Raw genomic sequence first — 21398 nt, 5'->3', positions numbered from 1 at the left:
ATATCAGATTCTCTCCTAGCTGAGGAAGGAGCACACCACAGTGCAAAGCAGCCACAGCACGTTACGTACTAATTAAAGGGAATAGATGTAAGTTTTTCTCAGCTGCTCTCTTTTACTTACTACACTATTACAGTAATATGCTAACCCTCTTCACATGAATATAAAAACCAAAGCCACAGAGAATGAGTTCACTCTATTTCCTGGCACTTGTTCATAAACATTAACGGAAATTACTGCCTACGCTGGAGGAAGAAAATGCAGTCATTTACATAACCTCATTATCATGAAATATCTGTCGAAATGCATTAAACATCACAAATGAGCTGCAACATCATCTAAGGTTCTTTTGAGATTCAGATATCTGGTCTGACAATAAACAAAACTGTAAGGTAACTGCACCGCTGAAATGAATGTACCCAGAAACCCGCTCGGATGATAGGAAAAAAGAAGCCAGAGAAATAGGAGACCTACAAAATAGGACAGCATACAGAGCGTAGACTACAGGACAGCAGGTCATAGCAAGACATGTTTGGGTGCCTTCAGTCTCCTTCGTATCAAAGACATCAGATCAATAATTCATTCAGCCATTTGCCACATCACCGTGTCCGACCCCACAGCTCCCTGGAGATTGTGGGAGCGTCTGAGAGACAAAAGAACAAGTGTAGCCATAAAAGAAGCAGCAAAGGAAACGAGGCAGCAAGAAAATAACGTGTCCATCGTTCCAGGCTGCCCCAGTGTGATTTTCTTTGTGCTACTCTGTGTGGTTTTGGTCCATGAACAGCTGTAAAAAGTGAAATAATGGTGCCAGGCCTGGATTTTCTAAAGATTAGTACTCATGACTCGTTCACCCTTGGTGAGGATTGTGGTTATTATTCCAGAAATAATTAGGTGCACTACATGGCCAAAAGTACGATGGGACACCATAACAAAAATCACCAAAATCATTAACCATCTGACTCCCAAGCCCTTTCTGGGAGTCTGTTGTTCCTGCCACATTTTTACATAGCAATATAAAGTCCTTCACCTCTATGGAAACAGCACAGCCACAGCGAAAAGGAAAGAGAACTCAAAAATGTCTTGTGTACAGTAGAACAAGATTTAAATGTATCTTGAAATAACTTGTGGCTCTGTTTTAATTTTATTTTTTTTCAACCCATGCTGGATTTATCTTACTGCTTAAGTATGTTTTATTTCGCTCTCAGTCTCTCAGCCTGAAGTTTAGCCAACTAGTCACAAAGTTTATGTGATTGTTGTTCACAACTGAGTAAATTGTGGCTAATTAGTTGCGCTGAGAAGTACAGAATATTTAGTTTTTTACAGGATCTGGTGAAAATTGTTTATTTTTGCCTATTTGTAAAATTGAAATACGTAGAATCAAGAGATTTGAAAGAAAGATCAGGATTTTAAGTTTAAGTTTGGAACTGGTTAATTTTCCTGCCAGAACCACACATTGCACATGATTAGTTCAAGGACTGCTGGAAAACCAAACAATTCTTCCTGTTGTTAGAGTTTTGACTGATAAATTGTACAAGTTTGGTAATTTTTTTTAAAGAAGAGAACATGTCTTTCAAACCCATACAGATGCTGGTTGGTGACAAAGCATAGCTCGCAGTCACTGTTCCTGTTCATAGTTGTTGGTCATCGTTAAGGGTTGGAGCAGGTCAAGCTCATCAATGTCAAACCGGGAAAACTGCTATTTCTTTCTGAAACAGGCTGCACAGGAGCACTATGTTGAAACGGGAGAAAAGGCCATCACCAAACTGCTGCCACAAGTTGGACGGAGTCTCTTATAAATATCACTTCATCCTGTAGCATTGAGGGTGCCTTTCACTGTAATTAAAGACCTAACCTAAAACCACACAAAAACAGCAGAACCAAAGTACAAATAAGTATGTGGACAGCTGCACAGCCTTTCAGCCCATACAGCAACAAGGCAGTTACCTAAAACCATGAAGGGCCTCACAAGTGAAACAAACGGTGCTTTTTGAGAGTTCCACTCTCCTCAGCAATTTCAGTTTGTTTATAAGGGATATACAGGAAACAAATTGAGACTTCAATGTGTCTAAGTGCATCCTATTTTGAAGCCTAATGACACTTCAAACACTAATAAATCTAAGATATTTCTGACTAAAAGCTAAAAATGATCAAAGGTGTCTCTTGTCTTTCTTGTTCAGCTCCTGCCTGCCTCGGTGGGAGTTGTTCTCTTTGAGGTTGATGCTGACTTTCACCTCCATTATAAATTCAGTGTGCGTGGTACATTCTTCAGCTTGCTTTTGTGAGTGCATATGTAAGGAAACACAAAGTAAGGAGCAGAAAAAGGGCAGAGATGGGACAAAACAGATGGGCTGACAGACAGATGTGGCTGAGACAGGCCTTCAGCTGTACTGCGATTCAAGATCGGTTTGCTCTTTTAGCCCTTTACATCTGGAGCTCCACATGTTTCAGATTATGTACCATGCCTAGCTGCCGCTCAGCATGGCCTCAAGCTCTGCATCATGGGAACATCAAAGCAGATTGTCACTACATCCAGATGTCAATGCACAGCAGAAACATATTCAGAACATGAGCTTGGCTTTGCTGAAGTCCCGACTGCCTCAAAATGGTATGTTTGTGTGAATGGTGAGACAAATGTAGGAGAACGCTTTCACAGTGAAGTATAATCTGACTGAGCTGTGGCAGGTAGAAGGTTAGTGATGTGAGTCCTTCAAATCCACTGGTCCACTGGGACAATGCAGCCAGAAATTGTATGATAGCACAAGCAGAAAATGGTTACAAACAAACTGAATGGACACAAAATGTCAGGAAAGCACTGCAGTGATCCACATGCAAAGACAGACACGTAAACTAATACAACTCAGTGCTATGGTCTACTTAACCATGCCTACTAAACAGATACGGCTAGTTAGTGTGAATCTTTTGTGATGGAGTCTTGTTTGGGTCCTATCACACATGCTAAGGCCAAGGGATTAATTGCTCGGCTTTTAAAATCCTTCATTCCCTCTGCTCTTCTGGCACAGACACGATCATTAATTTGTGCATTGTGATGGTCTGTTGTGTTTGTTTACATGTGACCCACTAACTCCTCATGTCTCTGTCAGCACTACTTCACATGAACAAAACAACCTCCGCTAGCTCCTCACAAGCTCAGGACACACGTCGCACATACTCTGCAGCTCTTTGTGTAAATGTGGTGTATACACAGAGAGCTTGGACATGATAAGACACACTGACACACTTTTAATATATACAGTATTTTCATGTACCCACACGCAATATTTATAAGCTGCGACTTTGACAGCCTAGTCGTGTAGAAACTAAATTTCATTTGTGACTGCTGGCCCTTAAAGGTCACGTTGTGTAACCTGCACAGATGCAGAGTGCAGTCCCAAATCGCACTGCACCGACAGATGTACCAATGACAGCAACCATGACACGAACACCTAAACATTAAACCCATATGTTGTAGTCACCACTGGTTTCAGGATTTTCACAAGATTTTAGAAACTGGCTGAAAGTATTTGCTCTCATTCAGCCTTTAAGCCTTTTACCTCCAGTCTGGTGTTCAGCAGTGAAGCACATAATCAGCTGGATTGGGGTCAGGAGAGGAGTAGATTGGTCAAAACATTGTACTGCTTTCTCTAAAAAGACTCTGGTTGCTTTGTGTGTACACCAGTCAACCACACGCTAAAACCACTGACTAGGTGAAGAGAATAACACTGATCATCTTATTACAATGCAACGTTGTGCTGGAACAACCCTGTGTCCTGGTATTCATGTGGATGTTAGTTTGACACACAGCACCCATCTAACACTGCTGAATGAAGTGCACCCACCCGCAGCAATGGCATTCCCTGATGGCAGCAGCATCCCCCGGCAGGGCAATGTGCCCTTTCAGACCATACAAACTGCTCATGCACAGCTTGAGGAACACGACAAAGAGCCTCAGGTGTTGGCTTGACCTTTCAACTCACCAGAACTCAATCTGAGCATCCATAGAATGTGCCAGAACAATCCTGATGGACCAATTTATCTCCACACAACCCACGGGACCCAAAGGATCCACTGCCAGCGTCCCAGTACCAGACATCTCAAGACACCCCAGAAGTCCTGTGCTCATGTCCCAATTGGTTAAAGCATTATGAAGGCGACTAACACCATATGAGGCAGGTAGTTTTACAGTTGTGGCATGTTTATTGTCATTTTTGTTCTGAACTGTCCAGAGTCGGAAACTTGTCACCCAGCACAGTGGTGTACATCCTCAAAAAGGGTTGAAATTTAAAGGTAGCAATTTACCCTTTTTGTAAAGTTCAAATCCAATTTGCTGGAGTACAGAACCAAAATAATGAAAAAGTGTCACAGTTCTACTCCTTATAGACTCAACAGTACATGTCACAGTCAACAAGCAGATATCCAATGTATGTAGGTGTGCTGAGCCTTGCTTGGCTAAGTCTGAGCCTGCTATACGGGCACCTGTGTGTGTTTATAAGTGTGCCTCTGCAGGTGACAGACTGAGCTGCGTATTGGGTATTGATTCACTGCTCCCTTGCCGTCCCAGTAGTTAACCCCAGTTTCAAACAACACACGCCTGTGATGGGAAAATCAATACAAGTCGTCAAACCCTGAGCTGCTTGGTCCGACTGGCTGGCAACGTGGCCTTCAGATGGCAAAGACAAGTCCCATTGGAGATTTAATTAATTCTGACAGGAGGGAGGAATCCACAGTGTGTGAGAGAGACAAACTGAGACAAAGATAAAGATTTAAGACCAGACTAGAATTTGTATTTTATAGCCTAAGGTCTGCAGATACAAGAGAGTTAAACTCAATTCTTTATAGATACTCTTGAAGATCAGTATATGATCAATTTATGGACAAAGTGGCACGCGCAGCCAAGAAGTGGCACAAAAAGGGGTACCTCTACAATACATTTTTAAAGTGGCTCTGATTTGTTGATGGACTACAATATACAACAACTATGTCACATATAAACATCATGTAGCGCAAAGTCTTTAACATGCATCCAGTGCAACTCTTAGATACGGAGGCCAGGATGTACACATCAGAGGAATAAATCTAGTATACATCACAACCACTATGCCACCAGAAAGAACAAATACTTTCTAATTTTAAAGGGGCTTCAGATAGGTTGTCACCTCAAATTGCAAATGTAAAGTCCACACAGAGAAAAACAAGCTAAAAAGAATTTATAGTTTTGCAAGAAGCTGCTTTTAACGTAATCAAGTTTAGCCTCACAGTATGTACAGAAAACTATAGAAAAAAGTTACGTTTTTCAGATAGTCGATGAAAGGAAACTTTGTTAGAAGAAAACAATGAATGTACAAAGACAGTGAAACAGAGACTATTTTGTTTGCCACTACTGTAGACCACATATAAGGCTGTCTGAGAGACTGCTGGATGCTAGAAGTCAGCCAGGTATCCAAGCTGTTTGCTGACACTGGAGTGTGGCAGATGACCTCGCTCTTATACTACTTGCACACAAGAAACCAGAATCACATACACTCGTTTTTCTGTCCAGAATTTAACTGTACCCCATAAATTCATTAGAGTCTCAATCGATAACTAGTTAAGAAAGACGGAATGGGTTCAAACTTTTAAACTGTACTGAACCTGCCATACAAATACCCTGGCCCTGCCTCCGAGTCTATAAACCCCTGAACAGACGGTGAAATATTAGTCAACATTTTCTGAAACGCTGCTTCTCGTAATTCTTTCTCCTCCACAGGTCCTTCACATAGTAATTACTAACCTCTCTGTCAAGGTGAAAGGCGAAGCTGTACGTTTTTTTCCCCCAAGTGCAACATGAATCACTAATAAATACGAGCAGCAAGAGAAAATACAGTATGTCTGACATTTTGAAGAGGTTGGAGAAGAAGTTTGGTTGAAGAGATGACAGTAGAATAAGGTTGAGGCCAAGCACATGAGATAGAAATATAGAAGATATAAAATAGGAGAGAAGAGACAACGAGAGACTATTGACCCCAAAGGATGAAAAGTCAGAGCAGAATACATAGGTAGGTTTAGAAGAAAGAACCGCCACTTTAGATACGCCCGTGGCTACAAGATGAGTGTAAAATGCAGAAATAGAAAATGTTTAAGTTGCCCTACTTATCAAAATGTCCTCAGGGAGAGACAGGTGAGATAAATATTGTAAAACAATGTCTGACTAAGTACTTGTAGAGGATTCTTAAAGATCCACTAAAATTACAAAGTTGTCTAATTCTTTTCATTGTTGATTACTCTCCAATTATTATTAATTGTAGTTATTTAAAAAAAAGTTTGAGTGATTTCTTTTTTACTTCCTACATGTAAGAAAAATACTAAAACAATGGTCATCACAGTTTGCCAGAGCCAGATATTTTTGATTTGACCAAAGATCACAGAAAACTATGAAAAAATAGCTGGTACCAGTGAAATTTTTGTATTTTTGCCCTAAAAATACCCAACACTTCTCTCATTTCCACCTTGTCTTCATTAGACACAACTAGCCTACAATGGAGCCTCCAAGCTCAAGCAGTGCCAATGATATTATGTACGTCATGCTTCCCAACAAACAATAAAACAAGTTCACCCAGTCCTGATGAAGCTTAGATAGGATGGTGAGTTCTAAAGACGGTGATTTGTTTGAGGGGGCATTATTATTTGTTTACATGGTCACTCAATCTTCGGTGCACAAGTAAAATGACAATTGTTGCATCACAACATGAAATGTGGATGAGGTAGTTTGGAAAGTGATGCAATCTTCTGACCTCAGTCATTTTTATACACAGGCACAAGGGACTACAAATACTCGTGTAATATTCAGAATCATCACTATACTTGTAGAGCAAATACCTTGTTGGATAGTATATCTTACTTATGTTTGGCTCTGTGTGTGTACCCTACACACAGTGTGGATATGCTTTTAGGTTGAGTTAGAAGCACCAAACTATTGCTACATTGTACAAGTACTACAGTTGACAGGTAGTGGAAACAGTTAAAAATGCAACATATACCTTGCTGACATCTCTGTGACATCTGGGACTTTTTTTTTTTTTGGATTTGCTTTGTGTTGTTTGAAAGGCTTCTTTATTATTTGGGCAGCAGCCTCTTCAACCTCTGGAGAAATGGCAACTTACCAGGCTGAATGAGTGTTGTGTAGCCACTGAGCTTTGTCAGACACCACAGAATTTGTCTCTGCCTTTCTTTGTCTCTGTATTAAAGAATCACATTTGTGAGTTGAGGCCATGAGAGGGAGGAGATAAGTAACTCAAAGCACAATACCTTACAGATACTGCTTTCACTATCTCAGTCTCATAATGGTTTGTGTCCAGATACAGCCCGTCTCCAGGCTTGAAGGTAACCTCTCTACATAAATCAAAAATGTGATTAAGCCTGATATTGAAGTAATTTCTTTCCTGATAATGTAATGCATTCTTTGATTGAATGTAATTTTTGAATCATGAGATGGGGGACATCCTTTTAAATCATTGCCAAATCAGTGTGAAGGTTTAGCTGATAATTTACTGCAGCAGGTTTGAATACGTTTTAGAGCTGTTTCATTACAATTAATTACTGCATTGTCTGTTGTTGATTGCATCAGAAGGTGAAACATGATTCAAAAGATTTAAATCACCATCTACAAACAACAGCAGAGGAAAAAGAAACATCAGACAAGGAAGGAGGATGAAGGAGATGAGAGGAGATGTGGAGAGAAGGTTTCCAGCAGAGAGCACATCCTTCATACTGCTGCTGCTGCTTTGACACATGTCCGATCTGCCTCTCCTGTCGGTCAATCATGTAAAAAGACAAGCAAGCGGTTTATAGGAACTCTTGCAGAGAGCAGTGGATTTCGATATGGAATTGGGAAATTTTTGAGTGTATCTTGAGCTTGGCCAGGGATCTTTCCTGTGTTACTCTCCACCTGCCTCTCATAATTTCTTGTCCTGTTTCTTTACCAAAGATATGTGTGTATCCAAGCAGTTTTGTTCATTATCACAGGACAAATATGTGTTTTTTGAGGTAAGATGGAGAGTGTGAAATGTGAAGTGTTGCTACTCTTTAACCATAGCTACTTGTTAATTGTTGGCATACTTTACTGCTGCTGTGTTGGTGCTCTTATTTTGTTTGAGTCTTTCCAAGTTCCAGTAATTTGGACAAATAGCTTCAGGTATATTTCAAGTCAGTTCTGGGTCTCTAAAGGCAGCTTTCCACTGCAAGAACTTAAGGAAGGTGCAAGAATTGTCCCCTAATCAGGATTTTCAGCCCTTCTGTTCTCATTGCTGCATAGGATCTGACACTTTGACTTCAACATTAACCCCAAGTACATGAAAGCAATGCTAAGTAGGAGTTACTGAATGTAACTCTAGTTCTATGAGCACGTGGGAAATAGGTGGTGATTTTAGATTGAAGATGGAAAAGTTAGAGAGGACAGGATGTGACATGACGAGGAAAGAAAAGTGGAACTTGTTGTTTTCTCCAAGTTTAACCAATCAGCATTTGCCATCTCTGAGTTTAACCAATTAGTGTTGAAGTATCTACCCTGAAGAACGTACTTTTTCTCCCCTTTAAAATGGACCTATTAAAGGTTCCACATGGGGAGTTCTTGTAGTTGGCACACGCAGAAAGGTTAGGGCCGCTCTACAACAGCCCACAAGTTCCTGCAGTGGAAAACTGCCTCGTGAGTCAATATCGGACTGAAACTCTCTTTTAGAAAATAGATTCTCTCATGTCAGACTCTTGCTGGTTTTTCACAGTTCTGCTTTGGGTCAGGCCCCAAATTTGTACTTGTAAAGATCCCTACTTGGGATTAAATGTCTATAGTCTCTGTCTGAAAAGTTTTATGTTACTGAGACATGCGCACAGACTACTTAGTTCTTGTGTGATACTGACTTGGCACAACTTTCCAAACAAACATTAGAGAAATAACATCTCAGATTTAATCTCTCTTATCCTTTAATACAAACACCTTCAGATGAGAGGTGGCCAAAAGAGTCAGTTTACTGGACTCTCACTGATTGGTTTGATCCTATCAGGCTAAAGCTCTGTGCAAAAGATATCGAGCATTTTGAGATTTGGCCTGATTTTCCTTTAAATCTCTGCAGCATCTACTTTTGCCAAATACTGGACTGTCTGTATTGATTCAGCAGGAGTGCTCCTCTGATAAACTCAGGCTACAGTACACAAAATGAAACCTCTGTGGCTTTCCTTGTGAAACAAAATGAATACTTTAATACTGCATTGTGCCTGAAGGCCATACACAGAGCTGGGTTTTAACAAACGAGACCACTTTTGGCTGTCATCCGTGAGCCGCTGTTCTGGCACGAGGGAAGAGTTTTTGTTTATGGGATGAATAAAAGAAACAAACAGCGTTCCTCGAGGTCCAACTAATCCCAGCTTTACATAAATTAAAAAGTGGGGAAATGTGTGGACAAGTGAAAAGAGTGCAAACATGCTCTGACTACCAAGTCAACAAATTGTGAGGAGACAAAAAGGGGGCTGCCTGCCGAAGTCACTGAAGGACCAGTTCAACAGTTCTGTGGGATGACGTAAAAAACAAAGTTTGTACATACAGATACAGATTTTTGTCTAAAAATAGTCTTTCATTAAATATGAACAGAGTAAGAAAGGGCGATCCTTTTCCAAACAAAGAGACAGTAACAAAGATCCTCCAAAAATTAGGCCCAAGTGTTGATCTTTCATTATGAGAAGAGTCACTTTGCACTCCATGAAGGACAAGAGCTCATCAGTCCCGAGTCTCTTCAGTCCCACATCCTGCCGTCTTCGTCCTGTCAGCGTGACTGACAGCTACACTCCCAGGCCTGACAAATTGAAAGCTTGCCCCTGAACTCACCTAAAGGAGATATTATATATGTACATTTTTAAACCACAGCAACTTGTTTAGCTTTTGGTTTGATTTCCTGTTAGTTCCTGACATCCCCATGACATAACATGACAGAGATCAGCGTGGACGCAGACTTGCATTTCCGATTTCAATTGGGAAAAAGGGTAAAGCCTTTAAAATAAGCTCCTGAATACTAATTCTGCAGTATGTGAGTGAGTGTGTTTTATACATAGATAAGACATTTGTGTGTGTAATCAAGAAAAAAGGCAAAAGAAAAGGAAGGAAACTGATTTTAAGGAACAGGAGGATATGCATGAGGATGCATATAGATGAGATTCAAACCATAGTCTCTTGAGACTTGTATTTGAGGTGTAATAAGGTGATAATATTCTTAAGGTGTCTTCAGACTGAATGTGAAGCAAATTTTTTTATCTCATTCTAATCTTATTTTTCACTTTAAATCCACCTAAAATAAATTATGTATTCATTGGCAGCAAAATGACAACAAGTGAGCCCCTGACATTCACCCAGGCTAGCAGCAGAACAGCACTCAGACTGAAGCTGATACCAGTTTTATCTCCTATTTGCACTTAGACTCCTGCTGGGTTTGTACATTTGTGTTGTCCTATAGATTTGAGGTAAGCACAGATTTTTTGGTTCTAGTTGAAAATTGTAGCCCTGGATCCAGGATCATAGCAACACAATGGCAATAATTAAAAATGTTAAAAATATAACCTCAGTGACTCAACAACCTCAACTTTGTGAATGACTTATCAGAAAATAGATACATTGTAAATTGTTATTTACACTTCAACATTAAGATGTGGGCTGCACGGTGGCTCGGTGGTTAGCACCATCGCCTCGCCGGTTTGTGACCGGGAGAGGACACCCGGGATCTTACTGTGTGGAGTCTCCATGTTCTCCCTGTGCAGCATGGGTTCTCTCTGGGTTCTCTGGCTTCCTCCCACAGTGTCCAAAAACATGTTGAGGTTAATTGGTGATTCTAAATTGTCTGTAGGTGTGAATGTGAGTGCGCTTGGTTGTCTGTCTCTAAGTGTAGCCCTGTGATAGACTGGTGACCTGTCCAGGGTGTCCCCTGCCTTCGCCCTAAATCAGCTGGGAAAGGCTCCAGCCGCCCCCCCCGCAACCCTAGTGAGGATTAAGTGGTGTATAGATAATGGATGGATGGATGGACATTAAGCTGTTTCCATCTGAACATTTGCTAACAACACTGCGGGCTCTGCAGTGAGTTGACATTTTTAACATTTATCCAAAAAACTAATTTTTTGAATGTTTGATTGATTTAAGGTTTAGTCTGTTCTGTGATGCCTTGCCAAAAAGAATATGTAGCCTGGCGTATTGCTATTCAAGCTGATTTTTTACTTTAGTTTATGATGTCTTTATTTATTTATTGTGCCAATGTTCTTTTAAGTAGGGATTCAGACCGAAAACAGCTTGCAGTAAAAAAGTGCAGTGGGCCGTTTCAGACAGACATTAATCCAGGCTAATTAATACCTTGATCCAGGATGTCCAGTTAGAGGAACATATTGATCCTTTGAAGGTTTACCAAAAGCTAAAACACTGCCACAGTTTGAAATACTCACAAACAGGAGCACCATGGCAGCAAATGTTTTATCTTTCACTGAAATAACTGCAAAAGTAACAGCTAAAATGTGGTGTTTGTGCTACAAAGTAAACACCAGGAATGTGCCATTGTATCTGTGTAAGTTCACAACACGACACCTTTGCTCGTTTCAACTCTTCTGCTGTGGCTCCTGTGTTGGTAACCCCACTGAGTTAATGTACTGACTTCAATCAAACGACAGACAGAGAGGTGGAGTTTTCTCATTGAGGCCTCAAGTTGTCTGAATGTGGGTTAAGTAATTGCAGTTTTCAAAAATCGCTTCATGTTCAAGCTGAATGCACCTTAAGGCATAAGTCCTCAATATCTACTGAGGTGATCTGATATCCATGTAATAACGTGTAAAAGAAAATCAGAGATGTGCTATCTGTTATCTAAAAATAGTGGCCCATCTTCACCTGGTATATTCATGTCAGCCTTGTTTGTGTCATTGTGCACATCTGACAGAGGTTAGGTCACTACACGTTATTCTTACAGAGTAGTTTGAAGTGAATGGAAAAATAGGTCAAGGCTTCTCTTTTTATCTTGACAGTAGGATTCTTCACAAGGGGCAGGTTAAAATGTTACACCGCTATTTCATCTCCCAGACAGTCAGGAGTTCCCTGTCTGTTGAGGACGTTGAGCAGCCTTAACGTCTCCTCATCCGTTCCCCAGCCAAAGATCTCCATCTCCTCCTCCTCCTCGTCCTCCCCCTCATCCTCATCTTCCCTGTCATCACTGTCGTCTGTGTTCGACTCATACTCTGAGGCGATACCCGACTCGCGAAACCTGCCAAATTCCAGGCAGCTCAGGGATTTGAAGTCATGAGACAACAGCTTTGCTGGACCCCCAGACACCTCTTGATCTTTTATCTCTGGCATGTTAGTCTTGAGCGGTGGGGGAGGCGAAGGGAGTCGAGGAGGTGGAGGCCCCGGGGGTCCTGGGAGGAAACGGAAACACTCCAGTTTGAGTAGACACTGGTCCCTACCTAGTGGGCTTCCCAGAGTCCCGTTGGTGGATGAAAAGGCATTGCTGGTCCCATCGCTAGTGCCCAGTGTGGTCAGGTTGAGGGCTGACACATCAGGTTTAGGTGTTGTGGGGTCACAGATGACTGGAGGTACCGTGGAACGGAAAGTGATCTCCAACAAACTGTCCTGGGAGCCCACTGGAGAAAGGAGACAAGAAGTTATAAAATGAAGTTAAGGAAATCAAGTGAGGAAGTGATGACGCGGCAAGAAGGGAGAGATAAGAAAGGACAGATCAAATATTTCATACCACTTTGAAAAGTTCCACTGTGTCGTGATTTAAATTCATCTGCTATCACCCGTGCTGGCAGAAGACTAATGTATATGATACAGATATCTGTGAATTATGGTGAATAGAGGGCTACAAATCCTCAGAAAATAAATCACTTTGTTACCAATAAATCAATGCATTCTCTTATAGGGTAAGCAAAACAGAAACATGTTTCAAAGCATTTCATCATCATCACAGTTGCTCAGTGAAACATGTTGTGCGCTGTTTTTTATGGGCACACAGACCTGGGGCTGAAAAACTGAGAAAAAGATGCATTAAAGAAATACTTTATCTTTTCAGAATCAAATACTAACTCAAAATAAACATGAAAAATTACCTTGAAAAGTCAGTGATTTACTCCCTCTTGTGAGGACAGCAGCTGGAATCAGTTTGAGTTCACAGCAAATACAGTTCTATCAGATAGCGACTTAGAGTTAGCAAATAAATAAATAAATAAGACGCAACAACATCTATCAAATGTCCACAGAAATGTCTCATATGACTCCTCCAATACTATTTACTTTCAGTCTCTTTATAATCGCACCAGTGCAAGGGATTCTGTTTAGGGGCAGTTGTTTGAGTGCTGGTGATGTGTGACATAATTGCATTACTCCTAAGTTGAACAGTTGGGCATTTGCTCTTTTATAAAATTCCAAACTAACAATACAGGCCCCAAGTGGGAACTTAAAGCATCAAAGTCAGTACTCCTTTCATTACTGAGATCTAAATGTTTATTTTTTTAATACTTTGTGTGTCCAGCTTTTTTCTGATGACTGAATCCTCCAATTTTCCAAATTTCATACCAAATTTCAGAGCAAATGTTCTGTCATCTTTTCATCGCCTCTTTGCTGGAAGGGCTGTGCAGCTCTGTCTTCCTCTTTAAAATACCTCAGACGTGTTTTACTGGATTCAAGTCAGCCGACACAGTTGTCTAGGTCATAGTTATCACTTTAGAAACTCTTGTGTGATTTTTGAGTGTTTTGGATGGTTACCATGCAGGAGTATACGTCTGCTGCCAAGTTTCTGCAGACTGGGAGTCATCTTGTCAGACAGTATTTTGACATATCCACAGTCATTATAGTGCATCTATAAATGTCATTTCCCTAACACCTTTTGACGTCACGCAGCCTTATTGCTCCACCCTCCCAGCTCCATGCTTCATTGTCAAGACTTTGCATTCCATGTGGGAGTCATCGCCAAGTTCAACTCAAACATGCTGGACACCTGACATTTGAGCCAAACAAAATTATCCTGACCTAATCTGACCAAAACATTTGCTCCTAACATCAATCAGGATCCTTTTTATGTTCTTTGGCAAAGTTAGATCTTGCGATTTTGTGTCAAAGAGCGAGCAAAGGTTCTTTTCTTGGACACCGTCCACAGAGCCTGACATTATGCACTTTGTCTTTTTCACTGTCTGACCTGTCACAGAAACTCTGATTTCCATTGTTAACCCCTGTGCCAAGTCTGAAGCACTGGCCTCCTGTTTTTCAGAGCAGAATTGTGCAAGTAGCACTCTCTGTGGTGTCATTTTAAGAGGACAACCACTGTGGCTATGATTAGTGGTGCAATAGCGTGTTCTATACCTCCTGATGTTGCATTGGGGTTCTACTTTTCGGCCTGTATTTTAAATCTGGTCTCTCTCGCTAAAGTATTTATTGTAGACTGTTCATTAGAGCAAATATTCTACTATTCAACTCAGAAGTAATGCTATTATTGTGAGGTGATCCAGTTTTGAATCATTTGACATTTAAGTGATATTGTACAGGGTGTAGCTGTGCTCACGACTGTCGTGTGTGTGTCTGTATATATATATATATATATATATATATCCCTGAGAAACAGGATTTTTTTGTTCTTTATTGAACATGAGCTGAATAGAAAAGTAACTTCTGTGAATAGATTGGTAGTTTTAAAAGGCTTTTTTGTGCCAGTGAGTCACAGTGCGCACAATCTCAGAGCTCTGAAACTGACACACTGCAGATGAAGTACAGTTATTACTATAGCTAGTTACATTTGTTTTACAAGTCAAAATGTGCATTACAAAAAAGGTCTGATGCTCTAAAAATGTAAAAAAAAGGTATCATTGCTTATCATTGTGCTTTATTATTTCATCTCCACTAAGATATAAGTGCGTCAATGCAAAGCTTCTCTTGACCTTGTGTGAAATGAGGTGCATATTAAGTCCAACATGTAGAGGTGGCGATGACGAAAGATTTTGCTCCAATGAATTTCAGAAATGTCGGCTGATAAGATAAAATATTGTTTCTTGCAGGGTGACATTTGGAGGGCAGGCTGTGACTGTGCCGAGAAGATTGTCTGTCTGAAAAGTCGAGTAACAGCTTAAAAATATGTGGAGCTGTGGGGGAAAGATGGAGAGGGCAGAGGAGGTCATGGACAAACGAACAGCAACAGGGCATGTGTGGAGACTGAGAAACAGAGCAGTGAAGGTTGATCTGAGCACACAAGCTACTCATACTGGTAGTGAGAGGCTTTAATGTAGGAATTTCCATTAGGTCTGCAGTGCACTCACTCTGCTGGCTTTCTGTATGAAGGCATACAGAGCTGAATGTGTCTGTGCTCTCATGCCTAAAGTGTCTGTGTGTGTCCCTGGCTGTTTTGCCTGTTGTGTGAAAGTATTTTAACCGGACAGAGTGAGGTGCTGAATTACCATTTTTCTGCCTGTGTCATGTCTGTCTTTCAATTCTTTTTTCTTGTCACTGTCATTGTCCGTTTGATTGTTTTGTCACAGCACCTCTGGCACACTCAGCACCCTTCTGTGAGATATCCCACTTATGGCTGATTCAGTCAAGCTTTTTTACATGTCATTTCCTTGGTAGACTTTCTCAGGAGGATCAGCTGTGCTGCTGGTACATGGTAAAGGACAGGTTTATTACTGTGTGTCTAACATGTTACCTTGTCCTGAGTCCACTATTTTGTTTGTTTTAATGTTGGTCATGTTTTGATTCAGTAATAAATGGCAGTTCAATTTAAAAACATTTAAAAGTCAATAGATACATTTGAAATGATGAACCTGTAAATAGATTTCAATGTAAGCAGATGAAAAATACGACTTACAGATAAGGAATCCAAAATAATATGAAGTGTGTCTCCAGGCGTTTCCCAGAATCATTCGTCATATTTTATATTGCACTTACAAAAAGGAGACAAGCCAAATGTATGCTATATCAGTCTATACTGTGATACAAAAGTTAGCCCAAAGGCTGAATACTGAACTACATTTTCTAAAACAACATATTCAAAGTCTGCTTTGTTCTCATCAAAGAATTAACTTAAGATTTACCTTCAATTTATTGCCCAAAACAGCAAAAATCTTGTTTTGATTCAATGATCGATGGCCTCATTTATGAACATGTTACTGGTTACCAACCTGTTTTTGTTGCATGTCTTGTGATTTTTTGTCTTGTCACCATGCCATGAAAATATACATGGCTATGAGTTGGCTTTACATTGTGTTACATTTTGTATTTAGAGTGCACGTGTTTCGTTTTTTTTGAAAGTGTACATACTGTAGATGTCCATGCACATACTTTTACACAATCGGAAAGTGTGTATTTCTAGGTATGAACTCGGCCTGGTTGTTGAAATGGTAGCAATACATACAGAGATAGACACTTCGTCATTAGCAACAAAAACACGAAGTTCCGATGTATGAACAAACCCCAAGGGTGCTTCCTCCCTGGCTCATAAACTCTCTGTTATATCCTCTGATAGTGACTCTGGCCCCAGTCGCTGTAAGTGTTGGAATGTTTCTGCTCAGCCGCCTTGACCTCTTGTCACCTCCATCCACACCCACAGCCGCCCTCGGTGGAGGCTGCTACTGGTAATGACCAGTAGTTGTCTTTGCAAGATACACTTTGTTCTAAAAACATGCCCAACCCTGTGTCACCCTGGGCTGAGGGGTGACGGACATGACGTTGGGTGTGCATGGAGGAATCACTATCCGGTGGTAGCCAGTCCAGACCAACTATTTTAAACTTTTTTTTTTACCTAATCCTTTATCCTTATTAATTTTTTATTCTCATGTGTAGCCTAGATTTATTCATTTGTGTTTTTCATTGTTGTTCTGACATGAAAATTATTATCTGTGTACATGGATAAACAGGCTAAAGTGGTTAACTTCAAAGTACTGAAGTTTAAATTAAAATAAATATTTTTTTTTCTCTGGGTCTTTATTAAAAATAGGTCAGTAAAACTGACCAACATCATTATTGACTGAAAAAAAACATTTTACTATGACAAGCTTTTCAGCTACACTATATTGCCAAAAGTATGGTAGGCCACGTAAACTGACAGAGCGGGGTCGGTGGATGCTGAGAGACATAGGGAGCAGAGGTCACCAACTTTCTGCAGAGTCAATCGCTATAGACCTCCAAACTTCATGTGGCCTTCAGATTAGGTCAAGAACAGTGCATGGTCTAGCAGCTGCATCCAAGCCATTAATCATCAAATGCAATGCAAAGCGTCAGATGCAGTGGTGTAAACCACGCCACCACTGGACTCTAGAGTGGTGGAGACACGTTCTCTGGAGTGACAAATCACGCGTCTTCATCTGGCAATCTGATGGACGAGTCTGGGTTTGGCGGCTGACAGGAGAACGGTACTTGTCTGACTGCATTGCGCCAAGTGTGAAGTTTGGTGGAGGGGGGATTATGGTGTGGGGTTGTTTTTCAGGAGCTGGGCTTGGCCCCTTAGTTCCAGTGAAAGGAACTCTGAATGCTTCAGCATACCAAGACATTTTGGACAATTCCATGCTCCCAACTTTGTGGGAACAGTTTGGAGATAGTCTCATCCTCTTCCAGCATGACTGTGCACCAGTGCACAAAGCAAGGTCCATAAAGACATGGATGAGAGAGTTTGGTGGGGAAGAACTTGACTGTCCTGCACAGAGTCCTGATCTCAACCCGATAGAACACCTTTGGGATGAATTAGAGCGGAGACTGAGAGCCAGACCTTCTCGTCCAACATCAGTGTGTGACCTCACAAATGCGCTTCAGGAAGAATGGTCAAAAATTCCCATAAACACACTCCTAAACCTTGTGGACAGCCTTCCCAGAAGAGTTGAAGCTGTTACAGCTGCAAAGGGTGGACGGACTTCATATTGAACTCTATGGATTAAGACTGCGATGTCTCTTAAGTTCATATGTGAGTCAAGGCAGGTGAGCGAATACTTTTGGCAATATAGTGTATATTGCCCAACCCTAAAATGAACTCCATCACTTGTATGTTTTCATATGAGCTGCTTAAGCAATTGACTCACTGGAATTTGGTCCAGACATCTTGGTCTCCAGCTCCTGGATCTGCTTAACCAGCAGGGAGATGTGCTGCAGCAGGTCTTTGTTTTGCAGCAGCAGCTGATGGACTCGAGCCTGCGCCTCCAGTCGAGCCGTGGCCTCGGCACTCAGCTGGTCCTTTAGGAGATGGACCTGCACCAGAGGACATGATGGGTCAAGAGACAGATGGACAGACAGAGGAGAAGAAAACAGAGAGAGCGAGAAACAGAGGTTTAGCAGTGACTCAGGCAAACCCCTAACAGGTATATCTAACCATTTTTCCCAGGTCACTGCTCTACTACTCTTAGCTAAACTCCCCAAACACACAAATACACCAATATCATTCCATGGAAGGCCAAATCAGACTGTGTCGACCCTATAAACACAATTTGCTCAAAAGGAAAATTAGGCTGAGCTATTTGTAGGTGTTTGCTTGAAATATTTTAGTAAAAAAATGGATTAGTAGAGAGAACTCAAACCCCAACCTTGTAAGCCATCTGAGTTTTTTCATCTCATCGTGTTTTTTTTTTTTTTTTTTTTAAAACAAAAAGAAGTTAATTAACATGCTCTGGATGTCTCTGTATAATATGCATTCATCCCGAAGTTAATGAGATGACAACTCAAGGCTGTTGGTTGCCATAGTAACACAACAAGCTTGTCCAGCTCAGGAGTTTTTCAGGCGCTTAGCAGTCAGAAAAATAATGACTGTCAGAGCAAAAAAAAAAGGGAAACAGAGCCAAAGAAATGCTGATGCATCTTTGCCCCCAACAACATCTGTGGGGATTGAGTCTGACCTCCTCAGCAAAATTAAAATCAGACTAACACAATTGGAGCAATGCTTTAAAGGACAAGCTGGCTGCTTGTGGAATACTCATGTCCATTAATGTCTGACAGCGTCTAACAGTGCAGTCACTGCAGTAGTAAAGGCAAACACACATAGCATTCCCTATACAGGGCTCCAGAATTACTGTTTACACTGGTGGCACTGGTGCAAACCTTTTCATTCAGGTGCAAAAGCACATCACTTAGCTGCATCCAGAATTTTCCACAGCACCTTTTGACACCACAGCAGCAAGCATAACCTGTGGGCTTCTGCATTATGTTGTTACAAAGAGGATGATGTGACACACTATCATCTCCTGAATAACAAATGATAAAGAAGAAACACCTCATAATAATAAGCTGCCTGCTCCAGCTCCTCTCCCACAGGAGGATAGTAGAAGGGCTGAGGATGTGAATGGGCATTAAGTGTGGAGGTAGCAGCAGGGACGAGTGGTGGATTTATTACCCACTGATCACCAGTGTATTCATCATTACTGGGGCCTATTGGCCTACCCCTCCTCAGTGAAACAATCTGCTGATCCCTCCACAAACCAAAAGTGACCTGAGCACATAATTTTGCTCAGATGACGTATCAGCATCAACAGTGTACAACCGGCATATCAAATAGGATGTGATAATGCTGACAGCAGGAAGCAAGTCAGGAAATAAAAGTAACAGTAGAATGCTTAACACCAGTAAAGTGCCTAAAGGACATTAAAGTATCCAAAAAGACACACTTTTTAATTCACAGTTGTTTCTGAGAGTGCAAAAATTACTTGGCTTGGATTCATCATGAACAAATGTCACTTACGTATGCAGTACTCAGCTTTCAAACTAAATATCACAAATCTAAACTGGAACACCAAACTGCAGTGACTCATCAGTCTTACGTGCCAGCCACAAACTACAGAAACACCTGTGAGGCAAAGGCCAGGGCACAGTAGCGCAGTTTAACAGGTCAGAAAGCAGGAGCTCACAGCGCCCAGAGCAGCAGAGAGGAGCAGAGGAATCAGTTGGAGCAACTCGCAGAGCCGACAAACACAGACCTGTCATGTAACGCATCATGCAAGCATTAAAAAAGAAAAAAAAAAAAAAGAATCTTCGTACATACACACACAGAGACAGTCAGGCAAACTGCCAATGAAAATGTTTACTCACACTCAAAAGGTTTTAAGTCACATACACACTCTGGAGCTCTGCCTATGTGTGATTGGCTATCTGGTATACAAGATAAACGGACACTAAACGCCTCGTCAGTGGAATCTGTCCTGCAGGTTTTGTTATTGTTTTTCTGCATCAGAAAGCTCTTTATTTTTTGTTTAGCAGCATGCGGTTAAATATCAGCTATTTCTTATTTAAAGAATATGAAAGACATTTATGTACATTTAACATATTAGTACATTCTCCAGAGCACTTGTGGCCCTGTAGTCAGATTGACAGAGGATGTACCTATATTATCATCAGTCTTTCTGAAAAGATGAAATTTTTTTCTTGAAGTTTTCTTTCCAAACTGTGAGACTAAACTTGAGTAATTTAGAGACCCATTCTGGTAAAAATCAAGTTTGAAACCTTGTTAACATGTCCATATGGTATGCTAGAAGACATATCATGCCTAAAAAAATGTAGCCAACACCATGGCTGAGAACTCGCCAGACCAGCTTCTTTGTCTGCAATTGTCTAATTATAGTGCTTTTTTTTTTTTTTTTTCCGTTTCCTTGACATTGCTGTCACCTGTACTTTGAGCACTGTTTGGTAAAATCAGGGGAAGTGTTTTAGAACATTAAAAAAAGGTCTATGGCTTAATGTTGCCTCTGAGAACTGCAATCTATTACACATTTGAAAAACATCTGGATGGACTTTGGCAGTAAATGAATCATGCGCGTTCAGGGTAAATGACCAAAAGTGCCTTTTTAAAACATTAAAATTGAGATAATCAGTAAATGTAGATGTTGTTCAGGTCATCCAGTAAACACACTGATCACAGGATGAGCGGCTCGGGGATCTGGCTGACTCGGCTCAGCAGGTGGCAGCGACTGATCACTCAAACCGTATTTTCACAGCATGGTAATTAGTCAAAGCAGTGTCGAGGAAAAAACAGCAAACCCTCAGAGTGTTTTTCCAGTCAGAGGTGAACAGATAAATCAGTGATATTCCAGTTACCTCTCAAACAGAGGAGCACAAGCAGCTTGCTGGTTTTACGCAAAGCTGATGTTAGTTTGATACTCTGGACACACACTGTATGTACTGCATAGTAAAGTAGGTTAATGAAAGACACTGACCAGTTCACTAAATAAATAAATAAATCAATGCACGTGTTTGGTGAATCAGTAAATTATTTATCTGACAATTCTAGTCACACTTTCAATCACAACTGTTAACATTCACTCATTTAGGATTTCTTGTATCTTTAACTTAATGCTTCTTTGTGAATAGTGTATTTGCAAGTGAGTGTGTGTATTTTGTATGTTGTAATATGTTTGTTTTGTATGAAGCAAGTTCTTCAGTCCAAAACTATTTTCACTTTCAG

General features: G+C 40.8%; 1 protein-coding gene across 1 annotated transcript in view; it reads right to left on the bottom strand.

Moving 5' to 3' along the window:
• LOC103358909 (carboxyl-terminal PDZ ligand of neuronal nitric oxide synthase protein-like) overlaps window positions 1-21398 on the bottom strand; it is a 212305-nt gene that overhangs the window by 21440 nt on the left and 169467 nt on the right. Inside the window, exons 9-10 of the mRNA XM_008284060.1 lie at window positions 18037-18202; window positions 12448-12624 (exon numbers count right to left, since the gene is read on the bottom strand). Coding sequence (XP_008282282.1) covers window positions 12448-12624; window positions 18037-18202 — 343 coding nt within the window. The remainder of the gene's footprint in view (window positions 1-12447; window positions 12625-18036; window positions 18203-21398) is intronic.

This window comes from Stegastes partitus, unplaced genomic scaffold, assembly GCF_000690725.1.
Source record: "Stegastes partitus isolate 25-593 unplaced genomic scaffold, Stegastes_partitus-1.0.2 Scaffold342, whole genome shotgun sequence".
Lineage (NCBI taxonomy): Eukaryota > Metazoa > Chordata > Actinopteri > Pomacentridae > Stegastes > Stegastes partitus.
Note: the sequence above shows the minus strand (reverse complement) of the source record. Positions and strands in the feature narration are given on the sequence as shown.